This window comes from Onthophagus taurus, chromosome 10, assembly GCF_036711975.1.
Source record: "Onthophagus taurus isolate NC chromosome 10, IU_Otau_3.0, whole genome shotgun sequence".
Taxonomy (NCBI): Eukaryota; Metazoa; Arthropoda; class Insecta; order Coleoptera; family Scarabaeidae; genus Onthophagus; species Onthophagus taurus.
The window spans coordinates 8,604,481-8,625,584 of NC_091975.1; the positions used below are offsets into that span (position 1 = coordinate 8,604,481).

Below are 21,104 nucleotides of genomic sequence, written 5' to 3' on the forward strand. Positions count from 1 at the left end.
GCAGTGTTTCTAAAAATTTATAGTACATTTCCAGAATATTTTCATGTTTTTCCTCAAAATTTTCAAGAATTTTCAAAGATGCCCAAAGTTTTTAAACATTCTTGTTAGAATTTTATGAATTTTTAAACATTTTAGGAAATTTTCAAGACTCCTAATGCGTTTCTAAGAACGTCTGCATTTAATTGGAGATGGATGTGAATTTGCAATTGCTCTGGCAGTATTTCTAAAAATTTATAGCAGATTTCCAGAATATTTTCATGTTTTTCCTCATAATTTTCAAGGATTTTCAAAGATGCCCAAGGTTTCTAAACATTCTTGTTAGAATTTTATGAATTTTTAAACATTTTAGGAAATTTTCAAGACTCCTAATGCGTTTCTAAGAATTTCTGCATTTAATGGGAGATGGATGTGGATTTGCAATGGCTCTGGCAGTATTTCTAAAAATTTATAGCAGATTTCCAGAATATTTTCATGTTTTTCCTCAAAATTTTCAAGGATTTTTAAAGATGCCCAAGGTTTCTAAACATTCTTGTTAAAATTTTATGAATTTTTAAACATTTTAGGAGATTTTCAAGACTCCTAATGTGTTTCTAAGAATTTCTGCATTTAATGGGAGATGGATGTGGATTTGCAATTGCTCTGGCAGTATTTCTAAAAATTTATAGCAGATTTCCAGAATATTTTCATGTTTTTCCTCAAAATTTTCAAGGATTTTCAAAGATGCCCAAGGTTTCTAAACATTCTTGTTAGAATTTTATGAATTTTTAAACATTTTAGGAAATTTTCAAGACTCCTAATGCGTTTCTAAGAATTTCTTCATTTAATTGGAGATAGATGTGGATTTGCAATTGTTCTGGCAGTATTTTTAAAAATTTATAGCAGATTTCCAGAATATTTTCATGTTTTTCCTCAAAATTTTCAAGGATTTTCAAAGATGCCCAAGGTTTCTAAACATTCTTGTTAGAATTTTATGAATTTTTAAACATTTTAGGAAATTTTCACGACTCCTAATGCGTTTCTAAGAATTTCTGCATTTAATTGGAGATGGATGTGGATTTGCAAACACTTTGGGAGTACTTCTAAAAGTTTAAAGTAGATTTCCAGAATATTTTTATCCATTTTCTAACAGAGTTCAAGAATTTTCCAAGATATTTAAGGTTCCTAAAGATTCTTTTCAGAATTTGATGAATTTTTAATCATTTTAGGAAATTTCCAAGACTCCCAAAGTGTTCCTAAGAATCTCTGCTTTTTCTTTGAGATGGATGTGGATTTGCAAACACTTTGGCAGTATTTCTAAAAGTTTACAGTAGATTTCCAGAATAGTTCAAGCCATTTTCTAAGAAATTTCAAGGACTTCCCAACATACCTAAGGTTCCTGAAGATTCCTTGTAGAATTTGATGTATTTGAATCATTTTAGGAAATTTCCAAGACTCCCAAAGCGTTCCTAAGAATTTCTGCTTTTTACTGGAGATGAAGATAGATTTGCAAACACTTTGGGAGTACTTCTAAAAGTTTAAAGTAGATTTCCAGAATATTTTAATCCATTTCCCAACAGAGTTCAAGGATTTTCCAAGATATTTAAGGTTCCTAAAGATTCTTTTCAGAATTTGATGAATTTTTAATCATTTTAGGAAATTTCCAAGACTCCCAAAGCGTTTCTAAGAATCTCTGCTTTTTCTTGGAGATGGATGTGGATTTGCAAACACTTTGGCAGTATTTCTAAAAGTTTACAGTATTTCCAGAATAGTTCAAGCCATTTTCTAAGAAATTTCAAGGACTTCCCAACATACCTAAGGTTCCTGAAGATTCCTTGTAGAATTTGATGTATTTTTAATCATTTTAGGAAATTTCCAAGACTCCCAAAGCGTTCCTAAGAATTTTTGCTTTTTACTGGAGATGAACGTGGATTTGCAAACACTTTGGGAGTACTTTTAAAAGTTTATAGCACATTTCCAGAATATTTCAATCTATTTCCTTAGAAATTTCAAAGATTTCCCAACATACCTAAGATTCCTAAAGATTCTTTTTAGAATTTGATGAATTTTTAATGATTTTAGGAAATTTCCAAGACTGCCAAAGCGTTTCTAAGAATTTCTGCATTTTATTGGAGATGAATATGGATTTGTAAACACTTTGGGACTACTTCTAAAAGTTTAAAGTAGATTTCCAGAATATTTCAATCCATTTCCTAACAGAGTTCAAGAATTTTCCAAGATACTTAAGGTTCCTAAAGATTCTTTTTAGAATTTGATGAATTTTTAATCATTTTAGGAAATTTCCAAGACTCCCAAAGCGCTCCTAAGAATCTCTGCTTTTTCTTTGAGATGGATGTGGATTTGTAAACACTTTGGCAGTATTTCTAAAAGTTTACAGTAGATTTCCAGAATAGTTCAAGCCATTTTCTAAGAAATTTCAAGGACTTCCCAACATACCTAAGGTTCCTGAAGATTCCTTGTAGAATTTGATGAATTTTTAATCATTTTAGGAAATTTCCAAGACTCCCAAAGCGTTTCTAAGAATTTTTGCTTTTTATTGGAGATGAACATGGATTTGCAAACACTTTGGGAGTACTTCTAAAAGTTTAAAGTAGATTTCCAGAATATTTCAATCCATTTCCTAACAGAGTTCAAGAATTTTCCAAGATATTTAAGGTTCTTAAAGATTCTTTTCAGAATTTGATGAATTTTTAATCATTTTAGGAAATTTCCAAGACTCCCAAAGCGCTCCTAAGAATCTCTGCTTTTTCTTTGAGATGGATGTGGATTTGTAAACACTTTGGCAGTATTTCTAAAAGTTTACAGTAGATTTCCAGAATAGTTCAAGCCATTTTCTAAGAAATTTCAAGGACTTCCCAACATACCTAAGGTTCCTGAAGATTCCTTGTAGAATTTGATGAATTTTTAATCATTTTAGGAAATTTCCAAGACTCCCAAAGCGTTTCTAAGAATTTTTGCTTTTTATTGGAGATGAACATGGATTTGCAAACACTTTGGGAGTACTTCTAAAAGTTTAAAGTAGATTTCCAGAATATTTCAATCCATTTCCTAACAGAGTTCAAGAATTTTCCAAGATATTTAAGGTTCTTAAAGATTCTTTTCAGAATTTGATGAATTTTTAATCATTTTAGGAAATTTCCAAGACTCCTAAAGCGTTCCTAAGAATCTCTGCTTTTTCTTGGAGATGGATGTGGATTTGCAAACACTTTGGGAGTATTTCTAAAAGTTTACAGTAGATTTCCAGAATATTTCAATCCATTTCCTAAGAAATTTCAAGGATTTGCAAAGACTTTGGAAGTATTCAAGAACTTCTAGACTATATTTAGTAAATTTCCTGAGTGTTTTGAAATATCACCAATGAGTGGTTAAGATGTTTAATATTTTTTAAAAGTTTCTGCAAACACATTTCTGCATTTTATTGCAGATGGATTTGATTTCCAGAATAATTTAATCCATCTCATGACAAATTTCAAGGTTTTCCAAAGATACCTAAGGTTCCTAAAGATACTTTTTAAAATTTGATGAATTTTGAAACATTTTAGGAAATTTCCAAGACTCCCAAAACATTTCTGCATTTTATTGGAGATGGATATGGATTTGCAAACACTTCAAAAAATGTATAGTAGATTTCCAGAATATTTCAATCCATTTCCTAAAAGATTTCAAAGATTTCCAAGAATGCCTAGAAACCTTAAGATTCTTTTTAGAATTTTCTGATTTTTTCAGTTTATTTTAAGACTTTTAATAAATTTCGATTAAATCATTTTGGATTTTTGGAATTTACTAGAAGTAGATGTAGATTTACAAGAACGTTGAAACATTTCCAATAATGCCTAAAGTGTCTAACTAAGACTGAATTGGATTCTTTCTTCCTTTTTATATATCTGCACTTTGAAGTGTTGCATATTTTTATTTTTAAAAAATCTTTTAATTAAACATTTAACTAATTCCCAATTATTTACTTTCGCATCTTTCTGTTACAAACATTACGAAATTTAAAATTCATTACTAGCAAACATTTGCGTGGTCGCTTTGGTTTGCGATTTTCCCTTTGATTTCGAGGATCTCGTCCGGGGGCATCAATTTCGACCACCTAATTAACTATTGACGTGATGGGGCGCTATCTCCTTCGAAATCCGTTAAACGAGAAAAACTTTCGCTTTTATTGATCTAGATATACATTTTCCTCTACCTACGAAAGATTTTCTTTCTTACTATTTAGATAAAATACTTGAAACAATCAAAGTCGCTAGCTGATAGGATTGGGATGGGGAGAAACTGAAATGGGGCCGATACGTCTTCATTTACGTCCGGAATTGAAATAAAGTTATTGGCGAACTTTTCGACTCGAGGAGAAGATTCGAAATCTCGAAACCGGAAGTGCACTTTATGAAAGTACGTATAAAATATCAACAAATTTTCTTAACTCGTAAAAATGTTAAACAATTACAACTTAAAGTTGAAAACTTTAATTTAAATTAATGATTAAACATAAAAGTAAAGGGAAATGTTAATTTTTTTATATTTTTAAAATGACTCAATAAATTTAATATTTCTCAACAAAAAGAAAAAAAAAGAATTAGTCATGAGGTTGTAATTTAATCTATAAATTAATAATCGTTTATGGATTTATTTTAGATGATATTTAAATAAATAAATAATAAACCGAACTAAGTTATCTAATAAAAACATTGTTTGTTTATATTACCTAAAATATAAATATAAAATTTCATTAAAATCATTTTTTGTGTTTAACACACACTTTCTATTAATTAAATATTACCCAAGAATTCAAATAGTAATGTTGTGATAGGTAATGAACCCAAAACGATAAGATAAAAATGATAACAACTCGATAATAATAATAATAATTTATCGACGTATTAAATTGATGGGATCCTTTGTTTCCAAGTACAATAGGATTTTATTTTATATTTTTTCTTTACTTTATTTGCTTTGTCTAAGTCTCACTTCTAACGAAATATCGCTAATAAATAAAAAAAAATTTTATCTTTATCAGTACATGATATTGAAAAAAGAATAAGTAAGAAGAGATTCGAGCAAATAAGTGCCAGGCAACCTTTACAAATCGCCCCGAGTTGGCTGCTCAGACGTGCAAATTGAGGAAATACGATCAAAATCATGGTTATAAAGTGGATTCCTCCGATTTCCGGAATTTTCCATTCATCCTACGACCTTTCGATACCAGGAAAAAGAAATGATACTTGTATCGGAATCAATTTTGTACTTGATCTTGCATAACGATATGAAATATTTAGTTGTATACTTAAATATTTATTTTTTTAGTAACAATTCTTTGAAGGATATCTGGTAAAAATTAAATTAATTAATTATATATAAAATTCAAGAGAATATCTAATACAGGCCATGATGGACCTACGCATCTTATCTCACTAATAAAGGACACTGAGATGGGAAAGCACAGTAAGAATTCAGCGTGAGACAACACTGTCATGTATACTTGATGAAAAAGATCCAAAAAACCCTAAGTATAACTAACAGTAATCTTGGAACAGGCTAATTGTAAGACTTACAATGGGCTGCATCATCATCATTGGCATTGATGATGATGCAGCAATGGATATTACAAGATTTAAAAGAAAATTTATATCTAATTTAAAGATAAAGGATAAAGAATAATTAAAGAAACAATACCGAATATAAAGGATAAAAGAAATGAGTTATAAATTAAGTAATCCTGACCTGATCGGCAGAGTGCGCCATCTGATGTTGCAGTCTTGTCTTGACTCCACATTCATTAGATCATCTGCACTGTGAATAATCTTTTTCTTATCCTTGGCCAGAGAGATGTAAATACGCCCATCAAATGTTGTCTAATGTTTTTACTGTTCCCGAAGAACCCATAATAAACGAAATTTGCGACAATTATATTCAAACGGGATAAATATTTACACGAAAAACCGGTACCGCACGTGTTAACAAAGTCAAGTTAACAAATTCGGAAAGAACCGCACAGTTAAAGTTGCTAAACTTAATAACACAATAAAGTTAACTCGAATCGAACAAGAAGTAATAAATATCACAATGAATGGTTTGAAAATGTTACACGAATTTGTTTCCGTGAAATAACGCATATATTTAGTTACATTTTATGTTGTATTTTATGTTTTTATGTTATAAAAAGAACTGCTCAACCTGGAAACTTTAAATTTGGCATAAACTAAATTCTAACATTGGTTTATAACCTCAAAAAGTTTGAAGTTTTAATTCCTAAAAGTTTGGGAGAAACAAAGATTTTTGTGATTATTGCCCAAAAACGACAAATTTAAATTAGAGGTTTTTCAAGTTCTTATAAAAAGAGCCGCTTAACCTGGAAACTTTAAATTTGGCATAACCTAACCTCTAACATTGATTTATAACCCCAAAAAGTTTCAAGTTTTAATTCCTAAAAGTTTGGGAGAAACAAAGTTTTTTTGTGATTATTGTCAAAAACGTCAAATTTAAACCGGCGATTTTGAAAGCTTTTATAAAAAGAACTGCTCAACCTGGAAACTTTAAATTTTCCATAACATAACCTCTAACACTGATTTATAACCTCACAAAGTTTCAAGTTTTAGTTCCTAAAAGTTTGGGAGAAACAAAGTTTTCTGTGATTATTGCTTAAAAATGTCAAATTTACGTCAGAGGTTTTAAAAGCTTTTATAAAAAGAACTACTCAACCTGGAAACTTTAAATTTGGCATAACCTAACCTCTAACACTGATTTATAACCCCAAAAAAATTCAAGTTTTAATTCCTAAAAGTTTCGGAGTAACAAAGTTTTTTGTGATTATTGCCCAAAAACGACAAATTTAAATTGCAGATTTTTAAAGTTCTTACAAAAAGAGCCGCCCAACCTGGTAACTTTAAATTTGGCATAATCTAACGTCTAACGCTAATTTATAACCCCAAAAAGTTTCAAGTTTTAAGTCCTAAAAGTTTGGTAGAAACAAAGTTTTTTGTGATTATTGTCAAAAACATCAAATTTAAACCGGCGATTTTGAAAGCTTTTATAAAAAGAATTGCTCAACCTAGAAACTTTAAATTTGGCATAACCTGACCTCTAACACTGATTTATAACCTCACAAAGTTTCAAGTTTTAGTTCCTAAAAGTTTGGGAGAAACAAAGTTTTTTGTGATTATTGCTTAAAAATGTCAAATTTAAGTCGGAGGTTTTAAAAGCTTTTATAAAAAGAACTACTCAACCTGGAAACTTTAGATTTGGTATAACCTAACCTCTAACACTGATTTATAACACCAAAAAAATTCAAGTTTTAATTCCTGAAAGTTTGGGTGAAATAAAGTTTTTTGTGATTATTGCCCAAAAACGACAAATTTAAATTAGAGGTTTTTAAAGTTCTTATAAAAAGAGCCGCCTAACCTGGTAACTTTAAATTTGGCATAACCTAACCTCTAACACTGATTTATAACCCCAAAAAGTTTCAAGTTTTAATTCCTAAAAGTTTGGGAGAAACAAAGTTTTTTGTGATTATTGTCAAAAACGTCAAATTTAAACCGGCGATTTCGAAAGCTTTTATGAAAAGAACTGCTCCACCTGGAAACTTTAAATTTGGCATAACCTAACCTCTAACACCGATTTATAAGCACAAAGAGTTTCAAGTTTCAATTCATAAAAGTTTAGGAGAAACAAAGTTTTTTGTGATTATTGTCAAAAACGTCAAATTTAAACCGGCGATTTTGAAAGCTTTTATAAAAAGAACTGCTCAATTTGGAAACTTTAAATTTGGCATAACCTAACCTCTAACGCTAATTTATAACCTCAAAAAGTTTCAAGTTTTAATTCCTAAAAGTTTGGGAGAAACAAAGTTTTTTGTGATTATTGCCCAAAAACGACAAATTTAAATTGCAGATTTTTAAAGTTCTTATAAAAAGAGCCGCCCAACTTGGTAACTTTAAATTTGGCATAACCTAACCTCCAACATTAATTTATAACCCCAAAAAATTTCAAGTTTTAATTCCCTAAAGTTTGGGAGTAACAAAGTTTTTTGTGATTATTGTCAAAAACGTCAAATTTAAACCGGCGATTTTGAAAGCTTTTATAAAAAGAACTGGTCAACCTGGAAACTTTAAATTTGGCATAACCTGACCTCTAACACTGATTTATAACCCCAAAAAGTTTCAAGTTTTAAGTCCTAAAAGTTTGGGAGAAACAAAGCTTTTTGTGATTATTGTCAAAAACGTCAAATTTAAACCGGCGATTTTGAAAGCTTTTATAAAAAGAACTGCTCCACCTGGAAACTTTAAATTTAGCATAACCTAACCTCTAATACTGATTTATAACCTCAAAAAGTTTCAAGTTTTAATTCCTAAAAGTTTGGGAGAAACAAAGTTTTTTGTGATTATTATCAAAAACGTCAAATTTAAACCGGCGATTTTGAAAGCTTTTATAAAAAGAACTGCTCAACCTGGAAACTTTAAATTTGGCATAACCTAACCTCCAACATTAATTTATAACCCCAAACAATTTCAAGTTTTAATTCCTTAAAGTTTGGGAGTAACAAAGTTTTTTGTGATTATTGTCAAAAACGTCAAATTTAAACCGGCGATTTTGAAAGCTTTTATAACAAGAACTGCTCAACCTGGAAACTTTAAATTTGGCATAACCTAACCTCCAACATTAATTTATAACCCAAAAAAAATTCAAGTTTTAATTCCTAAAAGTTTGGGAGAAACAAAGTTTTTTGTGATTATTGTCAAAAACGTCAAATTTAAACCGGTGATTTTGAAAGCTTTTATAACAAGAACTGCTCAACCTGGAAACTTTAAATTTAGCATAACCTAACCTCTAACACTGATTTATAACCCCAAAAAATTTCAAGTTTTAATTCCTAAAAGTTTGGGAGAAACAAAGTTTTTTGTGATTATTGTCAAAAACGTCAAATTTAAACCGGCGATTTTGAAAGCTTTTATAACAAGAACTGCTCAACCTGGAAACTTTAAATTTGGCATAACCTAACCTCTAATACTGATTTATAACCCCAAAAAATTTCAAGTTTTAATTCCTAAAAGTTTGGGAGAAACAAAGTTTTTTGTGATTATTGTCAAAATCGTCAAATTTAAAAGCTTTTATAAAAAGAACTGCTCAACTTGGAAACTTTAAATTTGGTATCACTTAACTTCTAACACTAATTTATAACTCCAAAAAATTTCAAGTTGCAATTTCTAAAAGTTTGGGAGAAACAAAGTTTTCTGTGATTATTGCCCAAAAACGTCAAATTTAAATATATAATACCTTAAAGGTAAAGGATTGTATCTCCATCATTTTAGATTTTTAGAAAACAAGGTAATATAATACTATTATAATAAGTTTTATAATAATTAACTCGATATTGACAAAAAGTGGAGTTACTTTCCTTTACCCCTAAGGTACAGATATAGAGTTCTTTTTTAAAGAAAAGTTGTAAGGAATTTACCACAAATATTTACCACGTGCCGAAATTAACACACATATGTTATTTTAATTGGAATGATATAGTTTTATATAAACGAATTTTATATTTTATGGTTTATCACAAATCAACTGTCAAATTTGACAGAAAGTGCTACCACACATATATAATAAAAGTCACTAAACAAAGTTACATAATTTTGACATTTAACTTAAAAAAACTAAATATTCTAAAACCTGCATTCGATTTAGATATAAATTTTAACAAAATCGATACATAATTATTTAACATAATAAAATCACGTGTTTCCCCGGGTTACAAGTTTTGAGTATTAAGTTGTTACACAACGTAAACGGCAACGTCGCGCCCGTCTTGGCGCCAGTTTTGCAACGCTTGCGCTTTGAAGCGACGTCGACGTTTTCGGGGGCCCCACTCTTTTTCTCTCCTCAGCGCTCGTACGGCTGCTCGGGTTCGGGTTCTCTGGGGCGACACGATAGCGAGATACGCAATCGGTTTAGTCGCGAAACTTTCTACGCAGAACGAACGTCGCCGTCGTCGCCGAGCGTTCGCCGCTCTACGTCTCTCGTCCAAAAAACGCGTGATCTTACCAAACAAAAACGGTAGATACAGATAGATATCACGTCGAAATACTCTATCAAAAAGTTTATTCTAAACGACCTGTATCAACAATGACTGTGACTATTCACGTGACGTCATTAAAATTTGTTTAAGTGATCTCGGGTTGTTTAAAATTATTTTACTTTTTTATTCGAAAAAATTTTAAGTGATGATTAATTTTCAAAGATTGTGATTTGAATATTGATTCTATCTTAGTGTGGATAAGTGTTAATAATAAATTTGTTTATAAATTAATATATTTATGGACCTTTGGACTCCAAATTCTATAATGGACCAAATCGGTGATTTTGAAGGCGGTTTTGAGCCTCAAAGCAGGGCTCGGTGTAACACGTGGCCGTTACCGCGGCCTGAAAACTACGTCGAACCGCAGGAGGACGGCAGCGGCAACAAGTTGCCCTCGGGCCTTCCTGTGCCGACTCCGGCGGCCGTTCCTGCTAAGAAAAACTCCAGCAGGAGAAACGCATGGGGAAACCTCAGCTACGCCGATTTGATTACTCAAGCAATCACTTCAGCAACAGATAAACGTCTCACCCTTTCGCAAATCTACGAGTGGATGGTTCAAAACGTGCCCTATTTTAAGGATAAGGGTGATAGTAACTCTTCAGCAGGATGGAAGGTGAGTTTCGAAATTTAAACCGGTTTTTTTTTAACTCGTGTGTTCTCTTTTTCTTTATAATCACCAAAAAAATTTTTTTTGACGTTTCGAAATGTCAAAATGACGTTTCATTTTCTAGATGTCATTTTAAACGTCAAAATAAAATTTCTAAATTTTAATTAAAATCGAAAAAGAATTAAATATAAACTTAATTAAGAGTTAATCTCGTTTCTTTGAACAAAACAAATTAGAATTACGTCATTAACGCACAAAAAATATCAAAAAATATGATAGATAACGTGTTTGTTTGAAATTTACTATGATGTCGTTGATGTGATATGATGCGAGATATGCATAAAAAGATAAATTTGACTTATAACTACTTTATTTATTTATTTATTTTTTTTTTAAATAAAAAATTTCCATTCAACGTCACCAAAGTCTTAATACATGCTTGGAATTGGAGTGATGACGTCGTCTTGAATACGAGATATGCAATCGTGTATTGCATAGTTTCGGATTGATTACACCCAAAAAATGAATTAAATCGATTTATTTTTTTGCTTTATTGATATTTAAACAAAAGAAAAATAAACAAAAAGGGTTGTATAATTTCATTAACATTTAATGGTCACAATGGTTTTTGGAATTTCGGATCTCCGTCTCTCTCGGTCTGTGACGTTGCTATTTATTATTATTTTGTTGTGGAGGCATTATGCAAAATCGGATTCAAATGAATGCGTGTCCGGTACGATGTAGAAAAATCCGCTGCTGAATATTAATTTTCGCCAATTCTGTTTTTAATATTTATATTCCTTATAAATAGAAAAGTGTGCATGCATAAACAAAGTGGACGCGCTTTTATCCTTCTCATAAAGCCGAATTAAATTTTTCAAAAATGAGTTAATACCATACTAAGGTACTGGGAGCAACTATTTTAATTGCTTTTTTATAAAAAAACCGTTCAAGCTGAAAGTTTGGACACTGATTTGCCTCACAAAAAGTTTCATTCCTTAAAGTTTGGGATTATTGCCCAAAATCGTCAAATTTAAATCTGAGATTTTTAAATTTTTATAAAAAGAACCCCCCAACCTGGAAACTTTAAATTTGGCATAACCTAACCTCCAACATTAATTTATAACCTCAAAAAATTTCACGTTTTAATTCCTTAAAGTTTGGGAGTAACAAAGTTTTTTGTGATTATTGTCAAAAACGTCAAATTTAAACCGGCGATTTTGAAAGTTTTTATAAAAAGAACTACTCAACCTGGAAACTTTAAATTTGGCGTAACCTAACTTTCAACATTAATTTATAACCCCAAAAAATTTCAAGTTTTAATTCCTTAAAGTTTGGGAGTAACAAAGTTTTTTGTGATTATTGTCAAAAACATTAAATTTAAACCGGCGATTTTGAAAGCTTTTATAAAAAGAATTGCTTAACCTGGAAACTTTAAATTTGGCATAATCTAACCTCTAACGGTAATTTATAACCCCAAAAAATTTTAAGTTTTAATTCCTTAAAGTTTGGGAGTAACAAAGTTTTTTGTGATTATTGTCAAAAATGTCAAATTTAAACCGGCGAATTTGAAAGCTTTTATAAAAAGAACTGCTCAACCTGGAAACTTTAAATTTGGCGTAACCTAACTTCCAACATTAATTTATAACCCCAAAAAATTTCAAGTTTTAATTCCTTAAAGTTTGGGAGTAACAAAGTTTTTTGTGATTATTGTCAAAAACGTCAAATTTAAACCGGCGATTTTGAAAGCTTTTATAAAAAGGACTACTCGACCTGGAAACTTTAAATTTGGCGTAACTTAACTTCCAACATTACTTTATAACCCAAAAAAATTTCAAGTTTTAATTCCTTAAAGTTTGGGAGTAACAAAGTTTTTTGTGATTATTGCCAAAAACGTCAAATTTAAACCGGCGATTTTAAAAGCTTTTATAAAAAGAACTGTTCAACCTGAAAACTTTAAATTTGGCATAACCTAATCTCTAACACTGATTTATAACCCCAAAAAGTTTCAAGTTCTAATTCCTTAAAGTTTGGGAGAAATTTTTTTTTTGTGATTATTGCCCAAAAACGTCAAATTTAAACCGGCGATTTTGAAAGCTTTTATAAAAAGAACTGCTTAACTTGGAAACTTAAAATTTGGCATAACCTAACCTCTAACACTGATTTATAAGCCCAAAAAATTTCAAGTTTTAATTCCTTAAAGTTTGGCAGTAACAAAGTTTTTTGTGATTATTGTCAAAAATGTCAAATTTAAACCGGCGATTTTGAAAGCTTTTATAAAAAGAACTGCTCAAGCTGGAATCTTTAAATTTGGCATAACTTAACCTCCAACATTAATTTATAACCCCACAAAATTTCAAGTTTTAATTCCTTAAAGTTTGGGAGTAACAAATTTTTTTGTGATTACTGTCAAAAACGTCAAATTTAAATCGGCGATTTTAAAAGCTTTTATAAAAAGAATTACTCAACCTGGAAACTTTAAATTTGGCATAACCTAACCTAAAACATTAATTTATAACCTCAAAAAATTTCAAGTTTTAATTCCTTAAAGTTTGGGAGACACAATTTTTTTGTGATTATTGTCAAAAACGTCAAATTTAAACCGGCGACTTTGAAAGTTTTTATAAAAAGAACCCCCCAACCTAGAAACTTTAAATTTGGCGTAACCTAACCTTCAACATTAATTTATAACCCCAAAAAAATTCAAGTTTTAATTCCTTAAAGTTTGGGAGTAACAAAGTTTTTTGTGATTATTGTCAGAAACGTCAAATTTAAATCGGCGATTTTGAAAGCTTTTATAAAAAGAACTGCTCAACCTGGATACTTAAAATTTGGCATAACCTAACCTCTAACCGTGATTTATAACCCCAAAAAGTTTCAAGTTTTAATTCTTAAAAGTTTGGAAGTAACAAAATTTGTGTGATTATTGTCAAAAACGTCAAATTTAAACCGACGATTTTGAAAGCTTTGCTTAACCTGGAAACTTTAAATTTGGCGTAACCTAACCTCCAACATTAATTTATAACCTCAAAAAATTTCAAGTTTTAATTCCTTAAAGTTTGGGAGTAACAAAGTTTTTTGTGATTATTGTCAAAAACGTCAAATTTAAACCGGCGATTTTGAAAGCTTTTATAAAAAGAATTGCTTAACCTGGAAACTTTAAATTTGGCGTAACCTAACCTCCAACATTAATTTATAACCCCAAAAAGTTTCAAGTTTTAATTCCTTAAAGTTTGGGAGTAATAAAGTTTTTTGTGATTATTGTCAAAAATATCAAATTTAAACCGGCGATTTTGAAAGCTTTTATAAAAAGAATTGCTCAACCTGGAATCTTTAAATTTGGCATAACTTAACCTCCAACATTAATTTATAACCGCACAAAATTTCAAGTTTTAATTCCTCAAAGTTTGGGAGTAACAAAGTTTTTTGTGATTATTTTCAAAAACGTCAAATTTAAACTGGCGATTTTGAAAGCTTTTATAAAAAGAATTGCTCAACCTGGAAACTTTAAATTTGGCGTAACCTAACTTCCAACATTAATTTATAACCTCAAAAAATTTCAAGATTTAATTCCTTAAAGTTTGGGAGTAACAACGTTTTTTGTGATTATTGTCAAAATCGTCAAATTTAAACCGGCGATTTTGAAAGCTTTTATAAAAAGAACTACTCAACCTGGAAACTTTAAATTTTCCATAACCTAACCTCCAACATTAATTTATAACCCCAAAAAATTTCAAGTTTTAATTCCTTAAAGTTTGGGAGTAACAAAGTTTTTTGTGATTATTATCAAAAACGTCAAATTTAAACCGGCGATTTTGAAAGCTTTTATAAAAAGAATTACTCAACCTGGAAACTTTAAATTTGGCGTAACCTAACCTCCAACATTAATTTATAACCCCAAAAAATTTCAAGTTTCAATTCCTAAAAGTTTGGGAGTAACAAAGCTTTTTGTGATTATTGTCAAAAATTTCAAATTTAAACCGGCGACTTTGAAAGCTTTTATAAAAAGAATTGCTTAACCTGGAAACTTTAAATTTGGCATAATCTAACCTCCAACATTAATTTATAACCCCACAAAATTTATATGTTTTAATTCCTTAAAGTTTGGGAGAAACAAAGTTTTTTGTAATTATTGCCCAAAAACGTCAAATTTAAACCGGCGATTTTGAAAGCTTTTATAAAAAGAATTGCTTAACCTGGAAACTTTAAATTTGGCATAACCTAACCTCCAACATTAATTTATAACCCCAAAAAATTTCAAGTTTTAATTCCTTAAAGTTTGGGAGTAACAAAGTTTTTTGTGATTATTGTCAAAAACGTCAAATTTAAACCGGCGATTTTGAAAGTTTTTATAAAAAGAACTGTTCAACCTGAAAACTTTAAATTTGGCATAACCTAATCTCTAACACTGATTTATAACCCCAAAAAGTTTCAAGTTCTAATTCCTTAAAGTTTGGGAGAAATTTTTTTTTTGTGATTATTGCCCAAAAATGTCAAATTTAAACCGTCGATTTTGAAAGCGTTTATAAAAAGAACTGCTCAACCTGGAAACTTTAAATTTGACATAACCTCACCTTCAACATTAATTTATAACCCCAAAAAATTTCAAGTTGCAATTCCTTAAAGTTTGGGAGTACCAAAGTTTTTTGTGATTATTGTCAAAAACGTCAAATTTAAACCGGCGATTTTGAAAGCTTTTATAAAAAGAACTACTCAACCTGGAAACTTTAAATTTGGCATAACCTAACCTAAAACATTAATTTATAACCTTAAAAAATTTCAAGTTTTAATTCCTTAAAGTTTGAGAGACACAATTTCTTTTGTGATTATTGTCAAAAACGTCAAATTTAAACCGGCGATTTTAAAAGCTTTTATAAAAAGAACTACTCAACCTGGAAACTTTAAATTTTACATAACCTAACGTCCAACATTAATTTATAACCCCAAACAATTTCAAGTTTTAATTCCTTAAAGTTTGGAAGAAACAAAGCTTTTTGTGATTATTGTCAATAACGTCAAATTTAAACCGGCGATTTTAAAAGCTTTTATAAAAAGAACTACTCAACCTGGAAACTTTAAATTTTGCATAACCTAACCTCCAACACTGATTTATAACCCCAAAAAATTTCAAGTTTTAATTCCTTAAAGTTTGGGAGAAATTTTTTTTTTGTGATTATTGCCCAAAAATGTCAAATTTAAACCGGCGATTTTGAAAGCTTTTATAAAAAGAATTGCTCAACCTAAAAACTTTAAATTCAACACTGATTTATAACTCCAAAACGTTTCAAGTTTCAATTCCTGAAATTTTGGAAGTAAAAACATTTTTTTGTGTACATCTAAATATTAAATAAACATTTTTTTGATTATTTAATTTTAATAACTGACTATCAATACAAAAATAGCATCGGAAAACTTTGATTTCTTTTAATTTACCAACGGATATAATTTGATCTCGCTTATTTCGTTTAATTATCGCACCAATTATTGTTGGCAATTTTAAACAAATTACACGGTCGTGATTAATTGTAGGGCCATTTTACGTAAATATAAAATTATACGTTTCTATTATTATATTTTAATTTTATTTTATTTATTCCTTTCTTTTTGCAGCCGCATAAATGATGCGGTTTGAAAAAAAAAAAAAAAAAATATCGAAAATGTTTCAATTATGCATCAAGGAATTTCAATTTTTATACGCCGTTGAATATTTAAGCGAGCGATTTATCAACTAAAATAGTCAATGTCATCGTGTGCACTCATAAAATATAAAAATGATTTTACACAAAGCGAAAAAGCGATGAAGTTCGAGAAAAACATTTCCAACTTTACTAAAATATGTGGAGTGAATTCATTCAAAATCGGCGACACTATTTTTGTTCATTAATCCATTCCACTTTCTAAATTATTCTTAACTATTTATGAATTTATGTGGAGTTTTCCGATTAAACCTGCGCAACTCATGCAAAATTGTATTAACATACAACTCATTTATAACGTTATTTAGTTACTAGTACGGTAGCAAGTCTATTTTGTCTGTCACGACTTGACATTGAAGTTGCTTTAATGATGGTATGCGTCTTACCTCGACTTGCGTAACACTAAGGCCGTCAGTTTCCTTTACCAACAGACAGAAACGGCGAAAATTCTTATCTATTTTCTTATAATACACACATTATACACCATTAAACGTGTGTGCTTTATGCTTTACCTTGAAAATTATTTATTAATAGAAAAAAAAATTTGTACATATTAATTTTGTTTTAAATGAAATAGTTTTATCAAGTATGAAACAAAAAACTTTATTTACTCGACTTTATCATCTTTTAGATTTAATACTTTGCTATCATCCTTTTTTAGATAACGAAATCTATTGAAACCTTGTTATACACATATGTATATAGATTTTCGGTTTTTTAAAAATGAGAGATTAATTGAAACTTGAAACTTTTTGGAATTATAAATTAGTGTTGAAGGTTAGGTTATTCCAAATTTAAAGTTACAAGGTTGAGCAGTTCTTTTTATAAAAGCTTTCAAAATCTCCGATTTAAATTTGACGTTTTTGGGCAATAATCACAACAAAATTTGTTGCTGACAAACTTTTAGGAATTAAAACTTGAAACTTTTTGGGGTTATAAATTAGTGTTGGAGGTTAGGTTATGCCAAATGTAAAGTTTCCAGGTTGTGCAGTTCTTTTTATAAAAGCTTTCAAAATCGCCGGTTTAAATTTGACGTTTTTGATAATAATCACAAAAAACTTTGTTTCTTCCAAACTTTGAGGAATTGTAACTTGAAACTTTTTGGGGTTATAAATCAGTGTTGTAGGTTAGGTTGTGCCAAATTTAAAGTTTCCAGGTTAAGCAGTTCTTTTTATAAAAGCTTTCAAAGTCGCCGGTTTAAATTTGTCGTTTTTGACAATAATCACAAAAAACTTTGTTTCTCCCAAAATTTTAGGAATTGAAGCTTGAAACTTTTTGGGGTTATAAATTAGTGTTGGAGGTTAGGTTGTGCCAAATTTAAAGTTTCCAGGTTGAGCAGTTCTTTTTATAAAAGCTTTCAAAATCGCCGGTTTAAATTTAACGTTTTTGACAACAATCACAAAAAACTTTGTTACTCCCAAACTTTCAGGAATTGAAGCTTGAAACTTTTTGGGGTTGTAAATCGGTGTTAGAGGTTAGGTTGTGCCAAATTTAAACTTTCCACGTTGGGCGGTTCTTTTTATAAAAATTTTCAAAATCTCCCATTTAAATTTGACATTTTTGGGCAATAATCACAAAAAACTTTGTTTCTTCCAAACTTTTAGGAATTGAAACTTGAAACTTTTTGGGGTTATAAATTAGTGTTGGAGGTTAGGTTGTGCCAAATTTAAAGTTTTCAGGTTGAGCAGTTCTTTTTATAAACGCTTTCAAAATCGCCGGTTTAAATTTGACGTTTTTGACAATAATCACAAAAAACTTTGTTACTCCCAAACTTTTAGGAATTGAAGCTTGAAACTTTTTGGGGTTGTAAATCGGTGTTAGAGGTTAGGTTGTGCCAAATTTAAAGTTTCCACGTTGGGCGGTTCTTTTTATAAAAAATTTCAAAATCTCCCATTTAAATTTGACATTTTTGGGCAATAATCACAAAAAACTTTGTTTCTTCCAAACTTTTAGGAATTGAAACTTGAAACTTTTTGGGGTTATAAATTAGTGTTGGAGGTTAGGTTGTGCCAAATTTAAAGTTTTCAGGTTGAGCAGTTCTTTTTATAAACGCTTTCAAAATCGCCGGTTTAAATTTAACGTTTTTGACAATAATCACAAAAAACTTTGTTACTCCCAAACTTTTAGGAATTGAAGCTTGAAACTTTTTGGGGTTGTAAATCGGTGTTAGAGGTTAGGTTGTGCCAAATTTAAAGTTTCCACGTTGGGCGGTTCTTTTTATAAAAATTTTCAAAATCTCCCATTTAAATTTGACATTTTTGGGCAATAATCACAAAAAACTTTGTTTCTTCCAAACTTTTAGGAATTGAAACTTGAAACTTTTTCTGGTTATAAATTAGTGTTGGAGGTTAGGTTGTGCCAAATTTAAAGATTCCAGGTTGAGCAGTTCTTTTTATAAAAGCTTTCAAAATCTCCGATTTAAATTTGAAGTTTTTGGGCAATAATCACAAAAAGCTTTATTACTCCCAAACTTTTAAGAATTAAAACTTGAAACATTTTGGGGTTATAAATTAATGTTGTAGGTTAGGTTATGCCAAATTTAAAGTTTCCAGGTTGAGCAGTTCTTTTTATAAAAACTTTCAAAATCGCCGGTTTAAATTTGACGTTTTTGACAATAATCACAAAAAACTTTGTTTCTTCCAAACTTTTAGGAATTGAAACATGAAACGTTTTTGAGTTATAAATTAATGTTTTAGGTTATGTTATGCCTAATTTAAAGTTTCCAGGTTGAGTAGTTCTTTTTATAAAAACTTTCAAAGTCGCCGGTTTAAATTTGACGTTTTTGACAATAATTACAAAAAACTTTGTTACTCCCAAACTTTTAGGAATTGAAGCTTGAAATTTTTTGTGGTTATAAATTAATGTTGGAGGTTAGGTTGTGCCAAATTTAAAGTTTCCAGGTTAAGCAGTTCTTTTTATAAAAGCTTTCAAAATCGCCGGTTTAAATTTAACGTTTTTGACAATAATCACAAAAAACTTTGTTTCTTCCAAACTTTTAGGAATTAAAACTTGAAACTTTTTGGGGTTATAAATCAGTGTTAGAGGTTAGGTTATGCCAAATTTAAAGTTTCCAGGTTGAGCACTTCTTGTTATAAAACCTTTCAAAATCGGCGGTTTAAATTTGACGTTTTTGACAATAATCACAAAAAACTTTGTTTCTCCCAAACTTTTAGGAATTGAAACTTGAAACTTTTTAGAGTTATAAATCAGTGTTGGAGGTTAGGTTGTGCCAAATTTAAAGTTTCCAGGTTGAGCAGTTCCTTTTATAAAAACTTTCAAAGTCGCCTGTTTAAATTTGACGTTTTTGACAATAATCACAAAAAACTTGATTTCTTCCAAACTTTTAGGAATTGAAACTTGAAACTTTTTGAGTTTGCCGATTTAAATTTGACATTTTAAGCACAAAACATTTTTTTCTCCTAAACTTTTAAGAATTGAAACATTTTCGAGTTACAAATTGCTCTAGATTTTTGTTTTTATTATTTTCTAGGTTGAGTGGTTTTTTATATATACAGGTGTCCCAAAATAAATGTTACAAGAGGTACAGGGTGCGGCAAAACTCCCTCCCTAATTTGAAAGTTGAACAAAAAGCAGATGGCACAAATTAACGAAATTGTATTAACACGAATGGAATCTACAGAATGGGAAGTTACGTTATTATGTTTTACAAGTTTCTTTTTTTTTGAACAGTATATCGGTCAAGTGTTTTCCTTCGTTATCACTGCATTGCCGAATGCGAGTTCGGAAGGGTTTCTTAAGGCTGACGTTTACAAACATTGTCCGAGGACTCTGCCAACCCGACGACAAACGATTCAAGAAGAGATTGATTAGAGTAATGGCGAACTTCGGCTATGCATTGATAATGAAGGAAAACACTTGAGCGATACTGTTCAAAAAGAGAAATTCCATTCATGTTAATACAGTTTAGTTAATTTGTTTTTTATTCAACATTCAAATTAGGGAGGGAGTTTTACCGCACTCTGTATAATGACCTAAAAATTTTTGAATTTTATTTTAAGGATGGGGAATTAAGCTCTGCTTGGTGTACTTTGGTTGAATCGTCACATTTTAGATTAAACAATATAAGTATTGTATAATTTTATTGTATTTATAAAAAAATTTACGTAAACATAACTTTCTTGCACACTTTTCTATACGATGCTTAATTTATTTGGATTTTCAGTGACAATTTTTAGAGAAAATAATGTTATTTGTACTAAAAGATGTTTCGAGTACTTAAGTAATTTTCGTACTTAAAGTAAAATTCAAAAATGTTTAGGTTATTATAGATAACATCTATCCTGGGACACACTTTATATGTATATATATTTAATCAAGTCTATTTTTTGTTATAAATTTGCCTTATATTTCAAAAACATCCTGCTATGTTTATAATGTTATTTTCGTTCCTCCCAAATAAAAAAAAATTCCTAAGCATTCACGGAAAGATTCAAAAAAAAATAAACTCCTAAAACCGTGTTTGTTTCCTGCGCAATATAACCCAGCTTAAATCGCCACACACACACACATACTTATTTTGTTCATTCATTTCGTTGATTTTACGTTCGGAGAATACGCGAGAAAACAATGAATCGTACGTTATCGGGCATAAAAATCGCTTTAAAAAAAAAGCGATTTTTTTTAGAAACCGTCTCGCCTTGCTACGCATATTACAGCGATTTCGAGCAGACGAAAAAAATAATATCCTGCGATTGCAAACAGATAATAATCA

At 29.9% G+C, this 21,104-nt stretch overlaps 1 protein-coding gene across 1 annotated transcript in view; it reads left to right on the forward strand.

Annotated features, from left to right (window-relative positions):
* The first annotated feature begins 9,901 nt into the window (after positions 1–9,901).
* The window catches only part of LOC111416844 (forkhead box, sub-group O), a 119,405-nt gene continuing 108,202 nt past the window's right edge, over positions 9,902–21,104 (forward strand). The window contains exon 1 of the mRNA XM_023048947.2: positions 9,902–10,682. Within this exon, the coding sequence (XP_022904715.1) occupies positions 10,308–10,682 (375 nt within the window). The 5' untranslated portion in view covers positions 9,902–10,307. The remainder of the gene's footprint in view (positions 10,683–21,104) is intronic.